At 30.1% G+C, this 27527-nt stretch overlaps 1 protein-coding gene across 2 annotated transcripts; it reads left to right on the forward strand.

Moving 5' to 3' along the window:
- Positions 1 to 1659: 1659 nt before the first annotated feature.
- Epp (Ecdysteroid phosphate phosphatase) lies at positions 1660 to 26028 on the forward strand. Of its 2 annotated transcripts, XM_087158728.1 has the most exons (6): positions 1660 to 1770; positions 1865 to 1969; positions 6124 to 6246; positions 13670 to 13762; positions 15456 to 15698; positions 19850 to 26028. In XM_087158728.1, exons 2-6 carry the CDS (start codon positions 1867 to 1869, stop codon positions 20083 to 20085), a joined length of 798 nt encoding a protein of 265 aa, XP_087014854.1. In that variant the 5' UTR covers positions 1660 to 1770; positions 1865 to 1866; the 3' UTR covers positions 20086 to 26028. The 2 variants fall into 2 exon arrangements, with proteins under 2 accessions (XP_087014854.1, XP_042906548.1); XM_043050614.3 differs by lacking the exon at positions 1660 to 1770 and having other exon boundaries at positions 1777 to 1969.
- The last annotated feature ends 1499 nt before the right edge of the window (positions 26029 to 27527 follow it).

Consider the following 27527-nt stretch of genomic DNA (forward strand, 5'->3'; position numbering starts at 1 on the left):
GACCTTTCCTGGTTCAAATATGGATGTCTTATGGACCTCCATCTGGCGATCACATGGACTTTCGCGGGTGCTTGCCATGACGTCTAGCGGACATCTACTAAAAGTACTAGAGGTTGCGTGATATATTTCTGTGGAACTCCCATAAAATTTCTGATTCTATCCCTTATAAAAATCTGAATCGGGGAATATCGTGGCGTAACTACCTCGATGATTTTCACACATGAATTCACTAGTATATAAGAGATAATTCGATTTAATCTGGGGATACCTTTTAATAGATGAATGTTGGTATTGTCGATTTCTACTGTCCCCACAGATGCTCCACTGATTTGTTTGTGGAGGACGGTGTTATCGACTATGCTAACCTTCGTCTAACGTCACAAGGTACGTCTAGATCGAATCGAGTTCGCATGTCTCATATGCTAGTGAATTGTTGTCTAATAATCGTAGTGGGAGTTACGCTACAATACTCCCCTACCAGAATTTAATCAGGGATAAAATTGTGTGAACATATATCACTAGTTGCCGTATTTGTGAACGACCGAGAGAGCTGTGTTAAGTTCGCCGGATTTTGAGCACTTATGGTGAAAGCTGTATTGAGTTCACCGAGTTGTGAGAGCTGTATTAAGTTCACGGTTGTGTGTATGGTCTCTCCTGTGTTGCTATTAGCAGTCGAGTGTCTGCAGGATCCCATTCTATGTAAATGAGTTCAAGAGAGCAACAGCACGAGCAGGACGATGACACAGTTGCGATTGCGAATTACTTAACAACAATAACTTATGAAATGTGAATTACAACAATAATAACGTATGAAATATATCAGATTTAAGCTAAAAAATTATGTTATTTATTTATTTTATTAATAATTAATACTGCTTGAAAATAGTGCATGAAGTGAGCAGCTGTTAAGTTTCTAACTGGAAGTTGTGAAGTTCAGGATTTTTGTTTATATTTGCATTGATAGTTGTTGTTAATTTACGTCGCACTAGAGCTGCACAATGGGCTATTGGCGACGGTCTGGGAAACATCCCAGAGGATGATCCAAAGACATGCCATCACAATTTTGATCCTCTGCGGAGGGGATGGCACCCCCGCTTCGGTAGCCCGACGACCTGAGCGCGAAGTCGAGTACTTTACGGTAGCACAGTTTAACGAGGATCAATACCGCACACCCTCGATCCCTACGCAGACTGATCCAAGTCGGTCACCCACCCGCACACTGACCGCAGTCAGTGATGCTTGACTTCGGTAATATGCTGGGAACCGTGTCTTAACGATCAGTCCACTGCGGGACGTATTTATGGAGATGTCAACAAACAAGCTGTTTATTCTCTGTTCGCAACGCTTGAATACGCCATCTGTGGAAGAGACAGGTTCTATGGCTTGACCCTTCTCTTTTCTCAGTTATATAGATGTACTACGATATTTTCCTTTTTCTTAATATTTTTCGTATTTAATTATCAAAAACATTTTCTAAAACTACGGCGACGCTTTCCCTTAGAACTATGTTCAATGCAGCTTTCATTTTCAAGCAAAAGTCTTCTATCTATTTGAAAATCAAGACGGAAATGAAACTACTTGCTTCTCCTATGACTCTACACACGGTAATGGTGAAAGCTCTGGAAAAGTGTTACCATAGGTAAAGAGTTCTGCTTTGCGCCACCTGCAGGCCACTTCGATTCCAATGATTAATGAGTGACCTTTCGACAAACATCTTCAGAAACTGTGACCGTCGTAAAGTACCGCTTTAAGCGAGCAGAAGGATTTTAGGTAACAGAACTACTTAATCATCTGTTTAGTTTGTTAATTTTTTAGTATTTAACATTTTATTAGAATTTGCTTAATTTATTCTATTTTGTTTTAGATATGGGGGATATGCATTCATTAAGGAAACTCTACATTATGCGGCATGCTGAAAGAGTTGATTTTTGTTTTGGTTCATGGATACCCACAAGTTTTGACAAACAGGGTATTTACATACGTATCTGTCGATTTTGACAAAACGAATGTGGCATTTGTTTTTCACTATGTTAAAATAATTGGGTTTTTTATTTTAAAAATGTACAGAGAAATTACAGCATTTTTATTTAAAGTTCAAGAACTAGAAGTGTTTTGAATGAATTTCATTGATAACTAAAATGATTTGTGTGCTTTTATTCATTTGTTTTATCTGAACACATGAATGACTCTTACTTTAATTCGTTTTGTTTAATGTTTGATAATTTATCTTATATAAATTTGTTCCAACTATTTTTTGAGTTTAAATACAACTCCCGTTGTTTAATTTGTCTTTGAATTATTATAAACTTGCTTTGTTACTATATAATTAAATTTCTATGGTAAAAAATGCTAGTCTCCCTGCCTGGTGATGTGAGTCAAGAAAATACTCTGTGGTATGAAATAATGAGCATTTACACTGCATATAGCCTATACAGGGTTGCCACTCTACATGGAGAACAGGGAAAACCTGGAAAATACAGGGAATTTAAAAATCACCTAAAATAACAGGGAAAATGCAGGGAATTTTGATTTTTTCCTTGCAAACTGGGAAAATACAGGGAATTTTGTTTCTTATTTTTGTCTTTTAAAAAATGGTACCCACTCAAAGCGTAATCTATGGGATATTTAGCCATGATATTTCAGCTATACTAAACTATTTCACTTTCTATAACATTATTTAAATATGTTCAGCTGTTTTCCCACCAATTAAAACTAATAAATATAGTTAGCCCTATATAACTCACGAAAGAGCACAGTAATTGTTGTTTCCTTTTAATATATTGTGTATAATAGTTCAGGGAAAACACAGGGAATTTTTTTTCCAGATTTGAGTGGCAACCCTGCTATACCTGGTATAACTTGCTATGGCATAAAGATATGTATAGTTTAGTATATTCTGGTTAAGTTAAAAGTAATTGGAATGGGGAGATTTCCGTATCGTAATATGTGGCAGAATAATCGCCATGTCTTGGTAACTTCTGGGCAGCGACCGCGAGAATTTAAAAAAAAAATACATCACAGAAAAGGACCAACTTGAAAGGTGGTATAACTCATAGCCACCCCCGAGCAAACTTCTACATGTTTTTTTTAAAAAAAGCGTTTGAACTAAGTTGAATAATTCAACAAATTTAAATTTAATACAAATTTGTTATCTTTTTAAGTTCATAATTTCAAATTTAATTATTAAAGTTTATTGATTTTTAAAATACTTAGTTTTAAGGATTTCGTAACAAGGATTTCGTGTATAACTCATTAAATTCTATCTAGAATTTTATATCTCAGGGTGTTACCATTAATTGACTCACAAATAGGAAAATATCAATGTGGATTCCATGCTAGAAGATCAACTAAAGATCAGATTTTTTTTCTCTGTCAGATTTTAGAGAAGTCAATGGAATTTAAGATTGAAACACATAATCTTTTAATTGATTTCAAGGCTGCTTTTGATAGTATCAATAGAAATTATATTTTTGAAACAATAAATACTTTTGAAATACCTACAAACTCATTAAATTGATGAGACTTACATTGAAAGATAAAAAATGTAAGATTAAGTTTCTAGGGGTAAAATTTTGACCCATTCACAGGTGTTCGACAAAGAGATTCTCTGTCCTGTTTTCTTTTTAATACTGCACTTGAGAGAGTTATTCGTGATTCAAACATCAATACCAGTGGTCACATTTTTACTCGATCAGTACAACTACTTGCATATGCTGATGATATTGATATAATTGCTCATTCCCTTCCTGCCCTGAAAGAGGCATTTCTTGCCCTTGAGGTGACTGCAAGGCAAATCAGCTTAGTCATAAATGTAGAGAAAACAAAATATATGTTATTCTCAAGAAACAGAGTCCCAGACCCCTATCTTGAAATAAATTCTTATAGATTTGAAACAGTGAGAAGTTTTACTTACTTAGGATCAATTATTACCATTGACAACAGAATTACTCCTGAAATAATAAACCGACTCTATCTGGCGAATAGGGCTGTCTATGGGCTGAGAAGATTTATTAAATCTAGGTTTCTTTCTAGAAAAACAAAGTTCTTAATCTACAAAACTCTTGTCCGGCCAGTCTTGACATACGAAGCTTGGACAATGACAAAACTGAAGGAAAATTATATCGCAATATTTGAGAGAAAGATTTTGCGAAGTTATTTTTGTGTAATTGATAAATTCGTTAAACTAAGTAAAGATTATGAATCCAAATGGGTAGAAAATAGTGTTTAAAAGTGCTTTAAGCAGCTAAATAAATCAAAATTTCTGTTGAGCCATATGGCAGAATTTTTTCTGACTTTCTGCAACAAAACTCTCTAGCACTAATATTTTTCTAAAAGATACTTTCAGTGTTAACAATTACGTATGTTACTAATTAAAGGTAATAAAAATTATGTGCTTACAAAATCAATATAATTTTTTTACTTGAATAAGTTATTAAGTAATATATTTTTATTTGATTCTAATATGAATGATATTCTCGCATTTTGTTGGGCTTGCACTAATTATTTCCTTTATCGGATTTTACAAATCATTATCAAATTTAAAAAAAGTTAAATATCATGAAATCTGTATCAGTATAACATTACCGAAAAACAGATCTACGACGAAATCACGGAAGGCGGACTCTTCAGAAAGGGGTTACGCAAATGCATATTTCATTTCAGGAGTCGATTGCTGTACCAAATAATATTGTATAAAAAATATCTTGTTTTAAAAACTATGTAGAAATCAAAAGCAATAACTGCCAAAAAATAGATAGAATTATTGCCTTAAAAAGCAAATGACCTAATGCGCAGTTTGAATGTCCCATATCGACTGAAATGTATCTCGATATCTGAAAGCCACGTGAAAATCTGTGTCAATAACTGCTGAAAAAATAAGGAAAATGAATTTACAATATCGGCATAAATTGAGCTTTTCAAAAAGTTATTATCTAAATGTACGATTCAAATTGTATGTGTAAATTTCTGCAGAAAAGCAAACCAAACTTTTTACTGTCCAAGAGCAAAATATTTCTGCAAGATTTCTGTAAAGTTCTACGACAATGTCGCCTAAATTCTGTCACGGGCTTATTGAGATTATTAGAATTTAATGAATGTTGCAGTATCAAAGATTGTATCCGAGCGACAGAGACAGGGTTCTATTTCACACAGGGCAACAGACACACTGTTTTCAACATGAGACAAATATAGCAACTTTTCTTGCCTGAAAGGCTAAAAAAGCAACTATTTTCAGGAAAAGGAGACTATTGGAAGACTTTAGTGTACTCCTAACAATGTTTTTTAGCATAAATTAGGTTGAAAACCTGCGACCCACAGGAGCTTCTAAACACACTGATTTTTTTCTTTAAAAATAAAAAATTTTAAAAATTTTGAATTACAAATTTGAGTTATCACTTTTTAGTTTGTTCAATTTTCACAGATTCCATTATAAGTCTAATTTGTTTCTCTATCGTGTTTTCAACGGTTATTGCTATGAAATTCCGCACGATTTTAAAAAACTTGATTTTTAGTACGATATTACGATTGGTGAATTTCGAATTTGAGTAATCACTTTTCACAATATATATATATATATTTTTTAAATCAATTATTAATAAAAGGGAAAAAATTTTTGGAAAAAGTATGTTTTTTTAAATGAAAAAGTATTTTTTTGAATGAGTTCTAGTAATTAAAATTATTTAATTTTTAGCAAATATACTAATTTTTTTATATAAACATTTTGCTCCAAAACACCAACGTTAGATAAAAATTATCATAGTGGCAACCAACTTGACTAAATAGATCATGGTATATGACAATTAAGTCATTTAATAAAATTTTAGTCAAATTTTTGTTCTTATTTAGGCAACTAATTTCATAGTTTTCGTCAACTATTTTCATGCTTTAGGCTACTAAAAGCAACTATTTTGTTTATTTTTTTCTGTGTCAACCCTGCAGACACTGAGTTACTTAAAAATAGTTTTAACAGCCTCAAACATCATTCTATGTAGACTTTTTTTTTAAATTGTTCTAAAAATATAGACAAGTTTTAAATAAAGCATGTCTTTCTTTGCACATGATCATCCTGTTAAGACTATGCATCATTAATATGTTTTCTAAATAATGAATAAAATTATTTTTCAGACAATTACATCCGAAGAAATCTAAATATGCCTTTGTCAGTCCCTAAACGTAAAGGAGGTCCTTGGGATTTTTTTAAAGATTGTCCTTTAACTCGGATGGGCCTGCATCAAGCGACTTTGACTGGTATATATACATTTTATCATTCTTAATTTTGTACAACAAAGTAATGTTTTATTTCATGAAATCATATTCATAAGTAATCTGTTATAAATTAATGTTATATTTCATGTTCTATGTTGCTAATTGTTGCTGGACACTCACATTTCAAATAACCCTTTAACGGTTAGGGAAATGAGCAGTTTTCGCTTACTTAATTCGCACAGTATTGCGAGTAAACAGTAGTCAAAAGTGGCAGCTGTTTTCCCCGCCATTCTTCCGAAAATGTCACCCTTCTCTGGCGATGCCATAGATAGCTCGCCTCACGCGTTTTAAAAATTTCTTAAAGTATTTGTAGTACTTAAATAACAGTTTTTACACACTTTAAAATAATTAATAAATGATAATTATTAAATAGTAAATTATATAAAGTTAATTATAAATATAAGACAAATATTAAATTGAAAGGACTAAATAAATACGACTAATGTAGAACTTTATGGAGCATTTAAATACAGTAATTACCTAAATACTCTGAACAAAGTCTTCATCAGACTCGAAACTTGATAAGCTTTTTGTATCATAATCATCATCATAATTATCAAACTTTCGCTTTTGAGCCAATTTTACTTTACAAGCACCCTAAGAAACGAGCCAAAATATGCATAATAAGAACAAGGTAAAAAAAAATTCCCCTTCATTACGTAAAGAAATTTGTGGAACCCGTACTGCCATCTGTAGACAGTAAAACTAACTACATTTCGCAAGTAGGATTCGTTTGTAACATAATCAATGCAGAATAATAATGGCGGACGAGCTCAGTGCTTATTGGGGAAAAATTTCACTACGCGAGTAGTGCTCGTTTCTAACCATTTCGGCTAACTATTTTACATAATATATTATGATAAAGTTAAATAGCACAAGTCACTGGTTGCATTAGGTCTGTTAATTGTCAGTAGAAAGAGCATTACAGTGCCCGCCGCTAATAAAATCATTCGCTTTATAAAATCAAATCGGCAAGAACCGAATCGTTACAATATTAATGCATGTTAAAAACATCCTTTAATAAAATCAAAGCCGTCGATTTTTCAAATCAAAATTTTGACTACATAATAAATCAAAAATGCAATATTTCAGCTTTTTTTGTTCTTATTTATAAAATTTTAATTTTTTCGAAGTTTAAAGATTTTTTTAGAAGACGCAACAGTTACTCACAAACCTGTGAAACAGGTGTGGTTAGCACTTTTCTACGATATACGAGGTATATCCACAAAGTAAGTTCCGTTTGGTTATATAAAAGAAACGTGCACAGATACAGAAAAAAATATTTATTGTACAAAAATCTACAACTGTGAAACTAATTTTCTACATAGCTTCCAAAATTTTGTAGGCACTTGTCATAGCATGACACAAGTTTTTGTATGCCTTCTTCATAGAAGATTGCCACCTGTGTTTTCAACCATGTGGTAACATGTTCTTTCAGCTTGTCATCATCGTTGAAGTGTTGACCACCAAGGAGAGATTTTAGGTGTAAGAAGAGATGAAAGTCATTAGGAGTGAGGTCAGGGCTGTATGGAGGATGATCAAACACGTCCCAGTCAAATTCCTGAAGGAGTTCTTTTGTCACGTTCGCAGTGTGAGGTCGCCCATTATCGTGTAAAAAAAGAAAACCTTTTGACAGTAATCCTCGGTGCTTGTTCTATATTGCGCGGCGCAATTTCTTAATGGTCTCGCAATAAGCATGTGCATTGATTTTTTTGGCCTCGTGGTAAGAAATCAATCAGCAAAATGCCTTTTCTGTCCCCAAAAAACGGTGCACATGAGTTTTCGAGGTCAAGATTTGCTTAGGCTTAATTTTCGTTGGATACGAAGTGTGCCTCCATTCCATTGATTGCCGTTTAGTTTCTGGGGTGTCTTAAGATACCCAAGTTGCATCCCCCGTGACTATCTGAGAAAGAAAATACTCACCATCTTCATTGTAGCGCGTCAAAAACTGAAGTGCACTGCCCATCCATTGTTTTTTTGTGTTGTTCAGTAAGAATTTTGGGTACCCAACGTGAGCGAAGTTTTTGAAATTTCAGTTTTTCAGTAACAATTTCATGAATAAGTGATCGTGAGATTTGCGGAAATTACGTAACGAGAGCACTAATTGTAAACTTACGGTTTTGCTTAAGCTTCTCTTCAACTGCGTGAACCAGTTCATCAGTAACCAAAGACGGGCTTCCACACCGTTCTTCATCGTGGAGTTGATCACGTCCTTCATTGAACTGTCTGACCCATCTTCTAACCATTGAATCACTTTAGCAGTTTGTCCGTAAACCTCGCAGATTTGCCGATGAATTTCACATGGCTTAACTTTCTTTTCATTTAGAAAACAAATCACAGATCTGATTTCACAAGTGGCGGCATTTTCAATTAAGGCTGACATCATAAAGAAGCACTACAAAGAACACATCGGCAGCAACGATCTGAAAATGGCGTACATTGCTTCTGCTTGAGTCAGAGTAACTGGCGCGCATGCTCGGAACTGCGATCGCAGCGCTGCCGCGGATAGAAATAGAAGCGGAACTTACTTTGGGGATATACCTCATACATAGTGTAAGAGATAAGGAAAAATGTGGGTGGTAAGCAGTGAGTTCATAGAAATCAATTTATCAATGTCAATTCATTGACTTGAATGAAGTTTTGAAAAATGTATGTCACTCTACAGGGGGTCGAATTCTTATCTTACTTTTTATTGAATGAACCATAGAAGGGAGAGAAGCTTCTTTTGTTATCTATCTTAACAGAGAACATGAATAGATTTCCAAAAATTGTCTGGGAGCATGTTCGATATTATTTAAGCCATTTGAGTAAATTATAGTTAGAGTTACAGCACGTTTCATTTCTAAGTTCATTTGGTGTTAAATTTTATCAGCATGCCAAAAAGGAAGGATTTGAGTCCAAAAAATAAATTCGAAGCGTTGCAAAACTATGATAAGCTTTCTAAATGTAGTCAACGTGAAGCTTCAATTTGATTAGGGATTTCCCAAATTGCTCTTTTCAACATTCTGAAACAAAGGATTAATATTTCCGAGGAAATAAAAAAGAATGGAAATCTGTGAAGAAAGCGAAGGCGTGAAGGAAAATCGGATGAAATTGAAATGCCTCTGTTAGAATGGTTCAAAAGTGCACGCGAATGAAGACTTCTTTGGTGATTCTGATTTTAAAGCTACAAATCGGTGCCTAACCTGATGGAAAGACCGCAATAACATAGTCTATCGTAAATTGCATGGTGAAAAGCCAAGATGCTGATTTTAGCTCTGCCGCCAATTGGGTAAACGATGTGTGACCAACACTCATTAGAGACTATGAACCAGAGCAAATTTTCAACACAGATAAAACAGGATTATTTTTCCGAGCACTTCCTGAACACACACTGCTATTTAAAAATGAATCGACTGGTGGAGGTAAAAAAATTAAGGAAAGACTAACCGTGCTGCTAACATGCAACATGACAGGAACTGTGGAAAAAAACCTTTAGTGATAGGAAAGAGTTTAAAACCTCGATATTTTAAAGGAGTAAAACACCTGCCCATTAGTTATGCCAACAGCTATAAGGCATGGATGACATCCAGCATCTTCACAAAATTTCTTCTTGAATGGGACAAGGAGCTGAAAAATGAAAAGGTTGTCTTACTTTTAGACAATTGTTCTGCGCACCCTGCTGATGAAGACTTGCGTTTGAAAAACATTAAATTAGTGTTTTTGCCACCCAACACTACAGCTATTATCCAACCCCTTTATCAGGGAATCATAAGAAAGATCATTCAAGTTTCATTACAGAAAAATGGTTGTTCAAAAAATCATTAGTGACATAGACTGTGACAGCTCTTCGGAACTCTTAACTGCAAACAAACTATCGAAATCTCATACTATTTTGGAATCAATGCATTTGATTCGTAACTCATGGGACATTATTTCAACCCAAACAATATTAAATTGCTTTAAAAAGTGTGGATTGAGCACTGACGATGGAGCTGATAACTGTTTTGAAGAAATGCTCAGAAATGAAGAAAATGAAATGGACTAGAATTTTTCATGTTATGTAGCTATTGACGATAACCTGCAAACATCAGGGGAAAAATCTGATTCTGAAATTGTTACAGACATCAAAAATTGCAAAGTTATTTCCAATCAAGAAATGGAGGAATCAGACTCAGAAGATGAAATAAACTGATCAGTGCCATCTTCAATGGAAGTCAAATAGCACTTAATGTATTGCGGCGGGCTTTAGAACAAAGAGGAGGAAATATCGAAAACTTCTATAAACTTTCCAACGATGTTGAAAAGTTAAACTGCAACTCAAGCAACCATTGATCGGTTTTTTGCAAAAATTTTCTAAATTTAATCTTATGTAGGGTTTTACTTTATTAAAATATCTAAATTAGTTAAAATAGAGCATTAATGTTGTCATTATTTCAGCTTTTAAAGTGTGTGCTTAGAATATATCGTAAAAATTAGATTTTTTTCTTTCAAATGTTGAATCGCCTCTTAATAAAATCAGCCGCTTAATGAAATCAAAAGAGCATAAAACGAAAGTGATTTTAATAAACGGCGTGCACTGTACTGTAAAAAGCTTTTCATAATATATATTCCAAATTTTGAAATTAATTTGAGTATTTCAGAACTACAATTATTATTCTTATTTAGTGATTTTCATACATCAAAGCAAATCTTAGACTTAAACCTTAATGACTATTTTTGTGAAAAAGTATAATTTTGCCTGAAATATAATTTTATCTTATTATATATTCAAAATCTGCAATCTCGAGGATTTTGAATACTCAACTTAATGACATATTTTTTTGCCACACAGAAACTATAATTGAGGCTTGGAATTTCACATATATATAGAATAAAGAACTGTGAGAATAAAAAAGTTCCACATTTCATTACTGATGCAATCGTTATTAATCATTAAACTTGCAGTGAAAAATAATTTTTAATGAGGAATTAACTTTTTCATCAGCCTTAAGTATGCTCTTTATAAATTTTTCCATTTTATGCAGTATTTATGATACAAAATTCTGAAAGGAAAAGAAATGCAGGATTTATTCTTCACATTATTATAGCTCTGTCAAATTCTCCAGTTGAAGGTTTGATATTAAGTCAACGTTGATTAATTGGTAAAATAAAAAAAAATTTTTTTGCAAAAGTACGATCCTGTTTTTCTCTTATCTTTTAATACCTATTATATCTGGGTACTGTAGTCTTGGCTTATGTAGAAACAATTCAACATGCATTGGATTATTTGGATTTTTTAGATTATATTTATATGTTTTAGATTATTATTTAAATTTTAAGGATATGTTTTTGTTTATAATATTACAAACATGTATTTATGAAGAGCACTCGTCATGCTATTTAACTTTCATTGTTATGACAATTTCATGGCAAATCTAAATCATTTGAATAAATATTGTTATGTGTGATTATGTTAACTAATTACGTTAATTTTAAAACTTAAATTTCAAATCAATTGCTTTGCAGCCATGACTTAATTATATTTTTTCACAGCTGACTTAAGCTTTGGCTGTGAAAAAATACAATTCTTTCAAAAATACACTTAAGTCGTATAATCATTATAAATTTTGAAAACTGAGGTAGGAAAGCTTACTTATTATTAAGTTCAATTGATTCTACACAGTTTTTTGTTTGTACCCTTTCAAATATGAAAAGTTAAAAAAAAAAAAAAAAAAAAAAAACATTTTTGACATATTTAATATTTTTATTGTCACAGTGAAAGTAGAGGCAAATCAAATTTAATAACAGTGAATTTGAATAGTAATAAACAAAAGCATAAGACACAAGATTTAATAATTACTATTTATAGCATGAGAGGATTTGAACAATTAGTTAATTGTGATAATTATGAACTAATAATGAGAATAGTATCATGTAACCAAGAAAAGTTGTACAATCAATTGTCAATTTACAAAATTTAAGAATAAGAAATTGATTGTGGGAACATAAATTTGCCACAACACCCAATCATTCAATTAGGTTAACTTAAGTTCTGCATCTAGGTCACAAAATTTTATGCTACTATGCTCATAATGTTAAAAAAAAAGGAAAAAAAGAAATGTAAGTTGTGTGTGACTTACTAAATAAAAAAAATGCTAGCACATTATTAAAAAAGAAATTTTGGTTCCTTTATTAGTTCGACAATACAAGATTTGAAATCTAATAGGATCCTTTTAAATTTTTTTTTTATAAATTTGACGGATTTTATAAGGAACATATTTCAAAGTGAAAATAATTTCATGGCCTATTTTTTAATGAATTAAAACACCTTAATAAATTGTGAATCACAGAGATAATTGTGTTCTTGAAAAAAATCCGGATCTTTCGCTAACCGCGATCCGGAAGTCCAAGGTTCTGAAATCATCAATCACGTTTATGTTTAAAAATTCTTGTATATTTTATTTAAAAATATTATAACTGGAATTTATACTTGGCATCTCTTTCATTTGTAAATATTTTTTCTGGTAGAATAACAAATGTAATTAAAGATGAAAGTAAACTTATACATAGTTATTCATTAAAATTATTCTGCCTATAATTTATTTAGAATTTCATGTTTTGAAAATATCAATGATTTTAGATCATTGATATTTATAAAAACATAAATTTTTTGAAATGTGTCGTTAATGATTTTAATCAAGAAATTTTCAGGATTTTTGAGTTGGGCTCACAATCATCCTTGAAATCAGCAACAAATCTTAATGAATACATTTTTACTACTCTCCCACGATTCGAACTTTGGGTACAAACTTTGAGCGATGGAAACAGCATTTCTTTAACAAGATTAATCTAGAGAGTAAGCTGTTTCACAATTTTAACATTGTTCTGAAATTAGAATTTTCTCTTATCGATTTTCTCCATTTGCAGATAAATTTATTTGTCTACCATTATGGACATTTTAAAATAAAAGTATTGTTACTGATGTTCAAGTTTGTTCTTCAGACATGATTGTGCTCCAGAAAAAATCTGGATTTTTCACTAACCGTGGAGGTCCAGAAGTTTCAAGAAGTCTTTGATCACTTTTATGTATAGAAATTCATGTATATTTTATTTAAAAATGATAGAGCTAGAATTTTTACTTGACATCTCTTTCATTTGTAAATATTTTTTCTGGTAGAATAATAAATGTGATTGGTGATAAAAGTAAACTTATAAATAATTATTCATTTAAATGATGCTGAATATAATTTCATTAGAGTTTCATGTTTTGAAAATTTCAATGATTTAAATTTATAAAGACATAAATGTTTTGAAATGCCGCGTTAATGATTTTATTTAAGAAATTTTCCGTATTTTTGAATTAGTCTCACTATCACCCCTGGTTCTTAAATTACAATTTGTTTTAGAAGATGTAATAAAATAAATGTTTCTTTATTTTCTGCAGGCGAGGCTATGAAACTTAGTGGTGTCAAATTTTCTCATGTATTCTGCTCACCGTCTTTGAGGTGCCTTGAAACCTGCACAAATGTATTAAAAGGTAGAGTTTTAAGTTTCATTTTTTTTAAAATTTTTCTTATACTTTTTTAATGATAGGGTATTTTATTCATAGCTGTCAACTCTACTGGATTTTTCCAGTTTCTCCTAGTCTACTGGTTTAATAAAAAATTTCCTGGTTTTTGTACATGTTAGAAAATTCCCTAAAATTAAGTAAATTTCCTAAAAAAATCCCTATTTAAATAGAATTTTTGCAGAGATTATTGCTTCCTTGAATATTAAAATAAGAATTTTATTTTAATAACATGAGAAGTAGTATTAGCATAAGTAGTATTATTATTATATAATTATAGTATAGTATTAGTATTATATACAAATACTATACTATAATTATACTCATGAGTTATATAAAAAGTATAAACAACCAGACATAGTTACGTTATCAAGGCGAATCGCATTTGATGGCTGGGATACCTTTATAGATTTGAAGACTAAAACACCGCAAAAAAGTAACTTTTTTAAACCAGAAGGTACAAGAAAAAGGGGTCGCATACCGACTAGATGGCTAGACGCAGTTGAGAGGAAATAATAGGAATAACTAACTGGAAGGTCATGGCACAGAATAGATCAAGATGGCAAAAACTTATTGGTACAGCCTTGGCCTGTCATAGGCTGTAGTGCCCAAGAAGAAGAAGATTGGTATTATATAATTATAGTATAGTATTAGTATTATAATAAGTATTAATATTAAAATAAGTATTATAATCTTGGCTTATTTATAAAAATCAGTTTTTGTCCTAAAATGTTCAGTTTTTTTTTCGGAACTCCCTTTTTAAATTAATTAAAAAATATTTGAAATATATTAAATGAATTAAATGCCTATTGCTATTCAAAACTATCAGTAAACATTATACATAGCATTTCAAGTATGTTTAATGCCAATCATAACTGGAAAATATTGCAGTTCTTCTATTTGATGACTATAAAAATCCCTATGCGTAAAATATTTAGTACATTATGCAACAGTTATCATGAAATTTATATTATTTCGAAAAATCTACTGGATTTTTCCTATCCATGTTGGCAACTATGTTAATTTCAATATTTTAGACCTGATTATAGTGTATCTACCACTACAAAAAAACAATTCCTATGCACTAGTATATAAGACATGTTAACTCTATTCTATGTTGGGGTAGCTTTTCATAGATGGTGGTTGACATTTTCGATAACAACTCGCCCCACATTGGTGACCCGGATGTGGCGCCTACCTTGACAGAAACTCCGCTTCGATTTGAACATGTCTTCTTTGATGGATTGTCCCCATTGAACAATTGACTTGCTACTTGTGATTGGAACATTATCCACCTCCTTGTGCTGTTGGTACTTGGTTTCGATCGCACACAACGTATACACTCGACCACTCAAATACGGTGATCTTAATACAGCTCTCCAGGAATCTTGCAAAACAGCAATGAATCAACTAGTGGTATCATTGAATTCTATCACAGATAAAATTTTGGTGGGGGAGTACTGTAGTGTATCTACCACTAAAAAAATGCAATTTCAATTCACTAGTATATAAGACATGTTAACTCGATTCTATATTGGAGTAGATGAAGGTTGACATTGTTGATAACTAGTAGCCCCATACCGATCAAATCTAATGTGAAGGGTACCTTTAAGCAAGATAATGCAGCATTATTTAATAATGAAGCCTTTTTTATTTGTTTCAGCCTCTGAACAAACTTCTTTGCCAATTAATGTTGAGCCAGGTTTATTTGAGTGGCTTGGATGGTATGTTGATGGCATGCCAAAATGGATGACCCTTGAAGAAATGAGTGAAAATGGCTTCAAAGTGACGCCAGATTACAAACCCATTATCTCAATGGAAGACATGCATTCTAGGAAGGAATCCAGTGAAGAGTATTACATGAGAAATTACCTCATTTCTAAAACTCTTATTGAAAAATATTCAGGTAAACTTATTTTTGTTTCCTTAAATGTAGAGTGCAAAGCGTTTTTAAAAAATGCTGAAAGGTGTTTATTTTTTATATAAGGTTTTTAAAAGCCCTTGAAGGTGCTTTTTTTATTAGGGGTTTGTAAAAAGAGCTTAATTTTCTATCTTTTAAAAAAGAGATTTTTTTCTTTGCTGTATTGATAATCGTTCTAAATTACAAAAAAATTCACAATTATCTCTGCAATATTTATCAGAAACTAGTTATTTTTTCATAAATATGTAAAGTTTTTGAATTTTATGGAATTTATGTTTATAAATTAAGAATTTTGAATGATAGAAGAAAATCTTTTTCATTACTGCCCAAATCCTAGTTATGATTTTTTTTTTTTTTTGGAAGTGATTAAAAATATTTTTTGAATATTTATATAGTACTTAAAAGATGTTTATTTTTTTTTGAGAAATCTAGCTGCACACTCTGAATGTACTGTTATGAAGAAAAAAAAATTCATGGCATTAAAGATAGAATAAGCAGTAATCTGCCAAAATAAAAACATTTTGAAGTCTTTTGAAACCATATATTGAATAACGTTAGGTATTTTAAATTTTATAATGTGGAAAATTAATGCATATTTCAGAACCCGCTAGGTTTCTTCAGCTTTCAATTCACGCATGTTCCTTCTTAACAAATAAAATAACTTTATTTTGGTTGTTAAGAGATAAATTATAATTTACAATAGAATATGATAATTTTTGATGCGATTCATGTAATAAGTTTGACAAGAAGAAAAAAAAAGGATTCTATGTTGGAAAGATCTGTGAATTTCAGCCATCATTTCTTAATAAGAGTTAAGTTCTTTATTTTATTTTAACCCACCTCAAGCTGAACCTTTCTTTTTAATAACCATCGCCGAACAGCCGGCCCAGTTTTGCTTTTACTACTAATATTCAACTCTGTAGCCTTGTAATTTTGAACCAATCCAGAAGACAAGGAAACTCCTGTATGAGTACCCCCAGGGTTATGGTTTGTTCTGGGAGCATGAAGGACTTTGTGACTTGACAGTTTTAACATGCACCGATCATCATTTACTGCACGGGGAGTCTTCGGCCGACAGGGGTCAAACACACTACCTTTTGGACATTGGCCCAATGCCTTACCAACCCCACCCTAAGCTGGATCTTTAACATAGGGAATGATAACTAATTTGAAGAAGAAATTTAAGTGTATTACATCTTTCATTTTAAATTATATTACATTTTGAATCCAGCCTAGTTTTTTAAATGAAAAATGTTCAATGCAGGAAAATAACTTAATAGGGGGAGGGGGAACATTATTCATGGAATTAACAAAACAATTGTTCACTGTTCTCTTGTTTTAAGGTCTGATTCGTAAATAATAACTCTTTTTGTTAGCTTACAGTTCTAATTAAAGTTAAAAATTTACCCTGAGAGTTTATTGTTGATTTTTATATTTTTAGTTTATATTTTTATGTTAGCATAAAATAAACACTTGCATAAGGATTTTTTCTCAGTAGGTTTATTTTCCTGCTCCACTGAAATGAACAAAAATTTGTGACATTTATAAATTTTTTCACAGGTCACGATGACAATCCGTTGTCTTTAATCTGTGTAATCGGTAAAATGCTAATTTCTTTAAAAAATTTAAAAAGAATTTCGTTTCTGATTAAGTAATTGGTCTTTTCTTTTTTTAAGTGAAAGACTATTATTTTACATTTAGAATTAAATGAGTTGAAAAAAATTGATTTAGCATGGGATTAAGGCAAATCTTCAATATAACATGTAAGTTTATAATGTTAATGCTCATTTTTCCTAGTCATGTTAATACCAATTCTATCTAAATATGTTATAAAAATTTTTAAAAAAAGAACTTGAAAATGATGTATTAAATTACTCTTAACTGACTAATGCTGTACTTAATTCTGTCACTAAGCAATACAATTTTTCATTTATAAGTTACTGCTAAATCAACTAAAATTCTTAGAAAAAATTAGGCATACATGTTTTGCATCGTATAATAAACATGTTGCAATTATGCAAGTATTTATGCGATACTGACATTACTAATTGTTGAAACTTTCTATTGTCTGTAAAGAAATCAAATGTTAAGTCTCGATTACTAAGTTTTCACTACGTCAGAAATGATAAATATTCTCTGTGATGAAAAAGATTACTTGGAAAAATCACCTCAAATTTCCTTTGAACCTTTTTATTTTTTAAATGCAACAGAAAAGCCTTTCTTTTCCCTTGCTTTTTTTTATTGCAACTACAATTAAAGTCTCAAGTAATGTAATTTAGACCGTTAAACTAAGTCTTAAATTTTTGTAAGGCAATTTGCAGTAGTTAGTTACAATTTAAAATGTGAAATTGCAATATTAAATATGCTGGTTGAGTGACCACTATATGCTTAGTCAATTGGAATTTGAAAATATTCTTATAAAAGGGTTATGTTCTTTATTTTTTGTTTAAAAGCACAAAAAATGATCTCAAACTGCAGGGAAAATTAATTTAAAACATAATTTTATGAAGCTTCATAAAAAAAATTTTAATTGGGGGGGGACTATTTCCAAGTGTTGAAAAAATTACAGAAAGAGTGTATTTATAATTCAAAAGTATAAAACTCTTTTCTAAGCTCTTTTAAAGTGTAATGTTGCTGCTCCCTGTGGCAAAATTGCAGCGACATTGCCGCAGAACATTACAGAGTTCTTGCAGGAATATTTTTCTTTTGAAAAGTAAAAATACTTTTCTTTTCCACTGAAACTTACACGTAATATTTGAATCATGCATTTAGATCAGCGTTTCCCAAAGTGTGGTACGCGTACCCCCACTGGTATGGGATCAGTTTTGTGGGTGTCCGCGTTATGCAAAATAGCTTTAAATGAATTAAAATTTTTAAAAACATTTCCAAAACAAATCTAGTCATGAAAATTTGCGATTACGTATTTTTCTATTGGCTATATTTTGCAGAATTAACAGTTTATAATTAGTGGTATCAACAGCCAGTTGTGATTTTGAATTTTTGTGCAATTTTTTTAGAGTAAAAAATACATTCATTTTTTTTTATTAGTGGTACACAGCGCTACAAAAAATTTAGAAAGGGTACACAAAAGTCATAAGTTTAGGAAACACTGAGTTAGATAATCACTTTTGACATGCTCAATTTGCGACGATATTTCTGCTGTTATTGATATTGATTTTCACATGGATTTATAATATCCAGATATATTTCCAATAACATGGAAAATTTGAATCCTGCTTTTGAGTATTTACTTTTTAAGGCAATAATTCTATTGAATTTTTGGCAGTTATTGTTATTGATTTCTCCTTAGTTTTTAAATCCGATATTCTTTATGCAATATTATTTCCTACAACAATGCATTCTCGAAACGAAGCACGCCCTTGAGGAGCCCGTTTCGCGTGATTTCGGCATTTACTACTATGGATTTCGTGGTTTTTAATTATATTTTTTATTGTGATATATATTTACAAAGTGCGAAGAAGGAAATGATTTGTGTGTCCCCCTCACAAAATGTGAGAATATCACCCATAATATTAGAATAAAAAATTATTCCATGTTTTATTAAAGAAAAAATTATATAGTTATTTTTTTTGGTTACATACCGCTTTTGCTATTTTAAATTTGTAACATGTGTATTTGTTATTATGAATGGTATCTTGCAGAAGGATATTAGTGACATAGAGTTTTAATCAAATCAAAGAACGAAACTAATTTACAAATTCGGAAAAAGACAAAATAAGTAAGTAACATTTAAAATAATGAGTCAAAATGTGGAAAAGCGCTAAAAGCAGCTAAATCCAAATTTGTTTTTATTTTAATTTATAAAGTCAGAAAGATAATTCTTGCAGAAAACAAAAATGAAAAGAAATTTTGAGAAAGATATGTGCTAATACACATATCTTAAAATTTTTATACTTTTTGTTTTCTGCTAGAATTGTTTTTCTTACTTTATAAATGACATAGAGCTATGTCGCAAATAGCTTTTAAAAAAATGGTTCTGTCACAGGGTCGCTGCTTCAGAAACAAATATTTATGACAGCTTTAAAACGTCCCAATCATTTAATTAATCATTATAAAATTATTTTAATCATTATAAAATTTGATTTATAAATTGCCTTTTTTATGAATTATTTTAGGAGATATTCTGCTTGTTGCTCATGCAGCATCTTTAGACACGTGCAGCAGGCAGTTGACCGGCAAACCACCTAGAAACGAGAAGGATCTTTTGACTTTAGTACCCAAATTTTCCTACGCCAGCGTAGCACTTGTTGAACAAGATAGCACCAAAAAATGGCACATCGCAAAGCCACCATTTCCCCCTCTAATGCATTTAAACAATATAAGTTTCAATTGGGAAATACTGCTTGATTGATCAATTCGTAATGGTAGTTTTTTTTTGTTTTTATCAGTCTGGCTTAGTTATCTGAAAACAATGTTAGGTTAAGGTTGTTTTTTGAAGTCTCTTTTGTTACATGGAATAATGCTTTTTAGAAAATATGCTATTTTTATAACTGTGCTTTCATAGCATTTGGTTAAGTTACTCCTTCTTCAGTTCATGCCTTCTATGCCAATTATGGTAATTGCCTGAATGCCAATATGATGTGGCGTAACTACCACTATAAATATTAAATGCCGAATCACTAGTATGTAAGACATCTTAACTTGATTTCATCTTGACATACCTTTTGATAGATGAAGGTTGATGTGGTCGATAAATAGTACCCCTCGATGGGGACCTGCCGACGTGATATTAACTTACCAACATTGATGAATGGTCCACATTAAACACATTAAAAAAAAATCTGGTGAAGTAAATAAAGTCAACCGGTAATATACAATATTGAGAAGAAGAAAATTTATGAGCAAAATGTTCTAAACAAAATTGAAGGGAAAAAAATGAGCGAAAATATAATGAGCAAAATGATATAAAAATAAATAAACAAAATACAAAACAGCATAAAAATCAACTAGTAGTATTCGCTCATCGAATTCTATTAAAGATAAAATTCTGAAAGGGGAGTAATGTGGCATAACTACCACTACAAATATTAAATACCATATCACTAGTATATAAGACATGTTAATGTGAATCCATCTTGAGGTACCTTTTGATAAATGAAGGTTGATGTGGTCAATTGAAACTTCAATGAAAAAAGCCTCAGTTTTCTTCTTTTTAATAAAATTTTTTGATATTATTTGTTTCTATGGTTGACTCTATGAAATCTGCCATTATTTTAGAATGTAAAGAAGTTACTGGTAATTGGAATTACGAGAAATTTAAAACATTACTCCCCATGTATTTAGACATTTTCTTTTAAAATCATTCGAGAGTATCAAATTTTTTAAACAAATTTTTCTCAACAATACAGAACAAGAGATTTTTATTCCTTTCTTTCCATTAAATATTCATTTTTTTTAATTATTTCTCTGGAAATTATTAGTAATCATAAGGAATGTTTGTGGAGAATTATCATATAAGTGTTAGAATATTTAAACATAGTTAAATTTTTTCTTATTTTATTGATATGAAAATTTTATTTATTAATTTTCTTCTGCAGTTTTTATTATTTTTTTCAATATATATATTATGTTTGGGAAAGAGAAATTAATAATTTTTACGTGAACTTAGTCTCTTTTTTTTTTTTTACATGTTTTGTATTACCAATTTTTGACAAATATATACTGTTTTGTTTATGATTTTACCCACATTTGAGGCATTGGACCTATCTGTGCCATTTACATCTTTAATATCAAAAACACTGTAAACGAAATTGACGAAGCCAAAATTGCACGTAATTGGCTGTTACAGTATCAGGGCTGTAAATACCATATGCGATTTCCGCCGCCTGGCTTGAATTTGTCCTCTATCCACGAAAACGTTTATCCGTGTAAAACTTTATCGTTGTAAAATGTATCAAATTTTTCCTTTCTTGACTTCCATTTTTAACACGCTATAACCTACACCTGAATGAACAAAACAAAAACAGCAAAAATATATTTTTAGTGCCATGTGTCACCTTTCTAATAAGCATAATTCTGAAATTGTTTGATTGATACTTTATGAGATATTTATCACTTACAGCCAGCTGCCGAAATATAGTGGATTTCTTTTTCCCCAACTTCATATATATATTTACATATATACACACATACATTTATATCTATGTGTATCGGCATTAATATTTTTATGACCATTTTATTGCACCTGTCCTGCTTCTTTCCTTCTATGTCATAACAATTTATTTTTGACCATTATAGTTAAATTTAAATCATAGTTGCCCGAGTTTTAAATGAAAATCATTGATCATTGATTTGATCATTAAGAACTGATCATTAATAACTTGATCATTAAAAAATTGGTATTAAAAAAATGATGATAAAAAACTTAAATAAATTAGTAAAGAAATCATTTTAAATTCTAAACAGTTCTGTCATTAGTTTTAGTCATTAATTGGGTTAACAATCTTTGAGACATTTTTTTTTAATATCAAATTAGTAGGAAAAAAATTTCATTTTAAAGTTGTAATTAAATCAATGATAAAAATTCCACAAATGATTCCACGCTGAAATGGTTTCAGAGAATCTAATGTTTTTGAAAAATAACTCTTTTTGTTGTCCACATAATGTTTAAATTCGTAGAAATATACAAAAACAATTTCATCTCCATTAAAAATCTTGTCAAATTGGCATTTTTTTTTTTTAAATAAAAGAAACTTTAACTTTTTCTTTCAAATTTTCTAAAGCAAAATGTTCAATTGTTAGATTAAAATCAAAGTATAAAGAACTTTAATTTTCTTTGGCAAAGGAGCTTTGAAAAACACTCTTAATGAATCGTTGCTCTGTTTTTGTGATATGTTGAAAGTTAATTTTATAAGTTCAAAATGTACTTAATGAAACAATTATTTGGTTTCTATTATTATTTATTCTAATCATGTTTAAAGTTTAAGTGCTGTGTATTATTTAGGTATCTGTTAAAAATGTTTTCTATTTAGAGCATTCAGTAACACAAAAAGTACTTTATTTACACTTTTATTATTTTTAATTTGCAAGAGACATTTGCATTTTTACAATTATATTTTTATTATTTTAAATTTGCATTTTTAATTTATTATTTTACATATCAGCTGCAATTATACACTGCATGCTGTATTTTTGCAATTATAGTAAAATTGTGTGTAAATGAAGGGAAAATACCAAATTAAACAAAATGAATGTTTCAAAAATAAAAAATACTAAGACTTTTTTTTATTGTTAATTATTTTCCTTAAAATTACACTACTATGTTGATTATTCAAAAGATTTTTTTATTTCTTTTCAAATCCTTTGGACTGACTCTTCAATTCAAAACTATATTATATGTCTAATTTAAATGCAACAATTTCACTAACTTAACTAGTACAAATAAATTGAGTTTTAATATACTGCAACATGGTTAAGTTTTGCAAATTTTCAATAAATCAAAATTATTTAAAAGATTAAAAACAGATTCAAAATCAGTGTTAATCTGTATGGCATTACAAACATAGTAGATCCAGCTATATAATCTAGAGCAAAAGCTCCACGATTGAAAATTCTTGCTATTCATGAACTTGATTGAAAGTGCTTTGTTCAAACAGGATAATGTTTAGTTACTTTTCTAAAAAAGGTTGCAATGCTACTTCTGTTAAAAAAAGAATGCTCTCTTTTTAGGGGCCGTTCAAAAAGTATGTACACAAAAATGGAGAAATTTCAAACCCCTCCCCCCCTTCGTACATTACCGTACATAAGGTCTTACTCCCCCCCCCTTAGAGTACGTACATTTTATTAGTCTACCCCCCTTTTTCATAAAAAATTAAAATAATTATGTTTTAAATAAAATTAAATATTTACTTAAGGAGTGTGTAGGATAAAGTCAAATTTAAATTGGGTGTATGTTTATAAAGTACGTACTTTGTATAATACCTCCCCCCCTCCCCATCGTACAAAACCGTACATAATAGCAAATCCCCTCCCCCCCTACGGGATGTACGTACTTTTTGAACGGCCCCTTAGCTATATACAAAAATATTTCATTAATGAATACTGTACTTGTGAGCCAATTGCTATAGCATTTGTTTCTAATTTATTAATGTTACATTTCAGAGCTTACGCTATCTATTAATTGCTCATTTGCCTAAAATGTTTCAAATTTGTTAAGGACATTCATTGAAAAAGCAGTATTTTATCACTTTTTAAATGTGTAATCAAATTTCTCTCATTTTATTTTCTGTTGGTTTTCAAACTTCACTTTCAGATCTGACCTCTCTGTCTTTCAATTCCTGTTTTTAATTCAGTATTTTAGTTCTTTCTGTTTTATTCTTATACAACTGTGTTATTTTATCTAACATCTTTAGCCTGCTCTATTGACTACATTTTAGCAGGTTCTATTGACTATTTTTTCTGATGTATGTTTTGTTATGGTGTGAGGTTTTAGCTAAAACTGCATTAACCACCTGTTATTGTTTGTCTAAAGTAAGATCTTCCCTTGCCATTCGTCTGGACCAGTGACAGTGACTATGGTAACGAGGTATAACTATTTCAAGTAGGGGAGTCGGGGTCATTGCTCAAGGTAGTTTTGGGCCTTGAGTCGTGAAGAGAAAGGTTTTCTTAGGTCTATTGTGTTAGCCCTTGAGTGAAGAGAAGCTACCGTCCCTGAAATGTGCTATTCTTGTTTCGATAGCAGCAGACCGCCTCAGACTTTGTGGCAGGGGGAGTTTTTACGTAGACAAACTATAGTGTGCTCTTTTCGCTATTTTATCTTCTGTTTTCTTTTATATTTGTTATGATTTTTTAAGTTATTTGTTTTATGTCTTAGTTTGCTATATTAACCAGAATGTATGTGTTCCCAAGTTTACCTTAGTTTTTCTTTTTAGTAGAACTGCATCATTATATGTGTATTATTCAATACTTAGTGAGTTTGACCATGTGTTGTACATTGTTTAGAACTTTCTGAATGATTTTTAAAGTGATTTAAATTTAAGTATTATTGACAATTTTTACCTGTATTTTTAAAAAATATGTTAGAAAAGTTGAATTGTTTACAGAAAAGCTTAATCGCAAATCTTTTATACTTTATTTTTTATGTAAGATTTCCAGTTAGTGTTATGTTACTGTATCTGTTATTTATTTTTGCATAGCTGTAAATTAACACTAAACATACCAACACTTAATCTATACCTATTTCTTCTGTAGCCGGTCAAATGACTGGATTGTATACTTCTTGATTGAATACATGAAATAAACTGAAAAAAAACTTTATTATAATTAAACGAAATTGCATATTGCCAATTTTTATGTATTAAAAATACCAAGAATAAGCAATGCATTTTTTACATATACAGGGTGTTTCCATTCTACATTTTCTGCAAACTTATTATATCTATAATTATAAGAATTATAATTTTTATAATTAATATTGTTTCTTCTAAGAACTTGTGCTCTCTTGATTGTTTCAACAAGTTTTCTTGGTAAAAACTGACCTTAGTTAGTTAGAAATGAAGTAAAGCTATCAAAATAAAATATAATCTACTTACCAAAACTTTTAGTTCTTGTCACTTTTTCTGACACAAAAATACCAATCTAAAGTTTTAGGTACTTTCTTGACATTTGAATTCACAGTTATTCTGATTGAACTAACTACACAACAGTCTTTGCAGAAATGTGCAACTGATTGAAAGCAACACACATTTTATAGTAGTTTCTGATCTGATAACCTTATAAAGGAATAAATTGTTCTCTCGAACAAATGACCGGTCCTGGTAGAAATCGGTATTCAACAAGTATTGTTCTAAACAAACAAAATACAAAAAAATATTAATAATGGAATATTAACTGTATATAATTGTTAGGAAAAGTGATGAAGTCAAATGAGCAAAAGCGATGAGATGATATGCGGATTTTCGATGCAAAAGTTCTTAAACGGCCATTTGACCAGTTATGGTATGTTTAGTGTTAGGGATGTTATGAAGAATCGGAAAATTATTTGATTATGATTCAATCTGCACGCTTTCACTTTTATAAAGTGCTGCTTTTCTCAACACGTTTTTCATTTTAAAGTTTTGTATGTTCTGTTATGACGAATCACAATTAAATTTTTTTCTTCCTGTTAAATACTGTAATAACTCTTAAGTACTTGAATGTGGTGTTATCCTTGAACTTTTTCATCTTCCTTTTAAATTTTTCTCAATCAATTATTATCTATTTTTCAAAAGGTAATTAATAACTTCCAATTATTTATTACACTGTCTATTTTAATTCTAGTGATCTATTGAATGCTTTTTCAAACAGTTTTTTTTTTTTTAAATAAAGAAAAATGAAGTGCACTGCAAAGTATGAAAGTATAAGGATTGAGAGTATCTATTCATATTATTGGAAATTTTGCTTAATCTATTTTATAACTATTTTAATACTAAAAACAGCAATAATGTTGATTATGAATTCGTCATTAATTATTGTGGAACAGTCAATGATTTTCAATCATGATACAGTTTGTTTTAATTCCATCTAGTTTAAAGGATAAAATTATTATGTTTTTTTTTAAGAGTTACGAGGTTTAAAGTATCTACTCAATACCACAATTTTTGGTTTTTATTCAATTCCTATTATTAGCTCCCACTCTCCCTGCATCTTGTTCAAATTTTCAATCATTAATAAAATATTTTTTCATCATCCATTCAAGTTAAAATTCATTTTTTAAAATTTGTATTAGATGTTAATACAGTTTTTTCAAATTTTAATTCCTTGATTAAATTAAATTTAATTAATTTAATTTTATATGGGAGAAAAAAATTGTAATTATTTAATAAAAAGTAACTAAAATAAAAAAATGTCTTTGTTGACCTAAGTAGGAATTGACTTTTAAATTTTTTTATATTACTTGTTAGACTCTATGGAACAATTAAAACCTATTTTGAGCTATGAAAATATTGGATTCTGAAAATAAAATTTATTTTAATAATACTTTCTTGTGGAATTTATATTTTATGTTACGAATTTATTTATGTCTTTTAATCATTTGGTATGAAGATGTTTTATTTATCTATTCACTTTCTTCATTTTTGTGCAGAGGATTTTTTAAAGAAATGAGGCATAATCTGAGACACCTTATTATTGAAAGGTTTTTTTTTCCTTCCTGGAATTGATTTCATTTACTCGAGTATTTAACAAAAGAAGTTCAATAAATCTATGTTGATGAATAAAAAAGAATTTTTTCTGCTTTAATTTATCAGGAGCCATTTTTTTCCCTTAGTTATTTCTTAGAAGTTTAAACTGCGTATTTTATTTTGTATTCAGCACCTCCCAAAGCAGAAATGTGATATTTAAATTTACTCATTTGTTGAATATCTTTCTTTTTATTAAAATTGCAGTATTAATAATTATTTATAATATTAAATGTTGTCGTTCTTTTTTAATATTACACGAAATTTTAAGGCTCATTAGTCATATATATTCAAATGATTAAGTGTAAAATAAAATTGTGTTGATTCATTATTAACATTTTAATAACTAGTTTAAACATCTATATAATCTAAAATTCAATTAAATTGATAAATAACATGATGAGTAACACATCAGTGTTTTTTGAACTATTTATTCCCTAAGAACTAGGTTTGATCAAGAGTGTATTCTTGACTTTTTAAAATCTCTTTTTTTAATTTTTTTTTTAAAGATAAATGTCTGATTACACAGTAAGATTAAGTCATTTCTGAAATCTGGGAAATAATTAAGATGTTCAATAAAGTGTTGATACCTGAAATTGATTATGGCAAAATGCTTTTTTTTTTAAAATCTATATAT

The sequence above is a fragment of the Parasteatoda tepidariorum genome, chromosome 3, assembly GCF_982258835.1.
Source record: "Parasteatoda tepidariorum strain Cologne lab strain chromosome 3, Ptep-v5.0, whole genome shotgun sequence".
Taxonomy (NCBI): domain Eukaryota; kingdom Metazoa; phylum Arthropoda; class Arachnida; order Araneae; family Theridiidae; genus Parasteatoda; species Parasteatoda tepidariorum.

Excerpts from the sequence above, each read along its gene's own strand:
- Epp (XM_087158728.1), top strand. The coding sequence starts at position 1,867 with ATGGGGGATATGCATTCATTAAGGAAACTCTACATTATGCGGCATGCT. Across the intron at positions 6,247-13,669 it reads GCATCAAGCGACTTTGACTG|GCGAGGCTATGAAACTTAGT; the intron begins GTATATATACAT and ends TATTTTCTGCAG. Across the intron at positions 15,699-19,849 it reads TCTTATTGAAAAATATTCAG|GAGATATTCTGCTTGTTGCT; the intron begins GTAAACTTATTT and ends GAATTATTTTAG.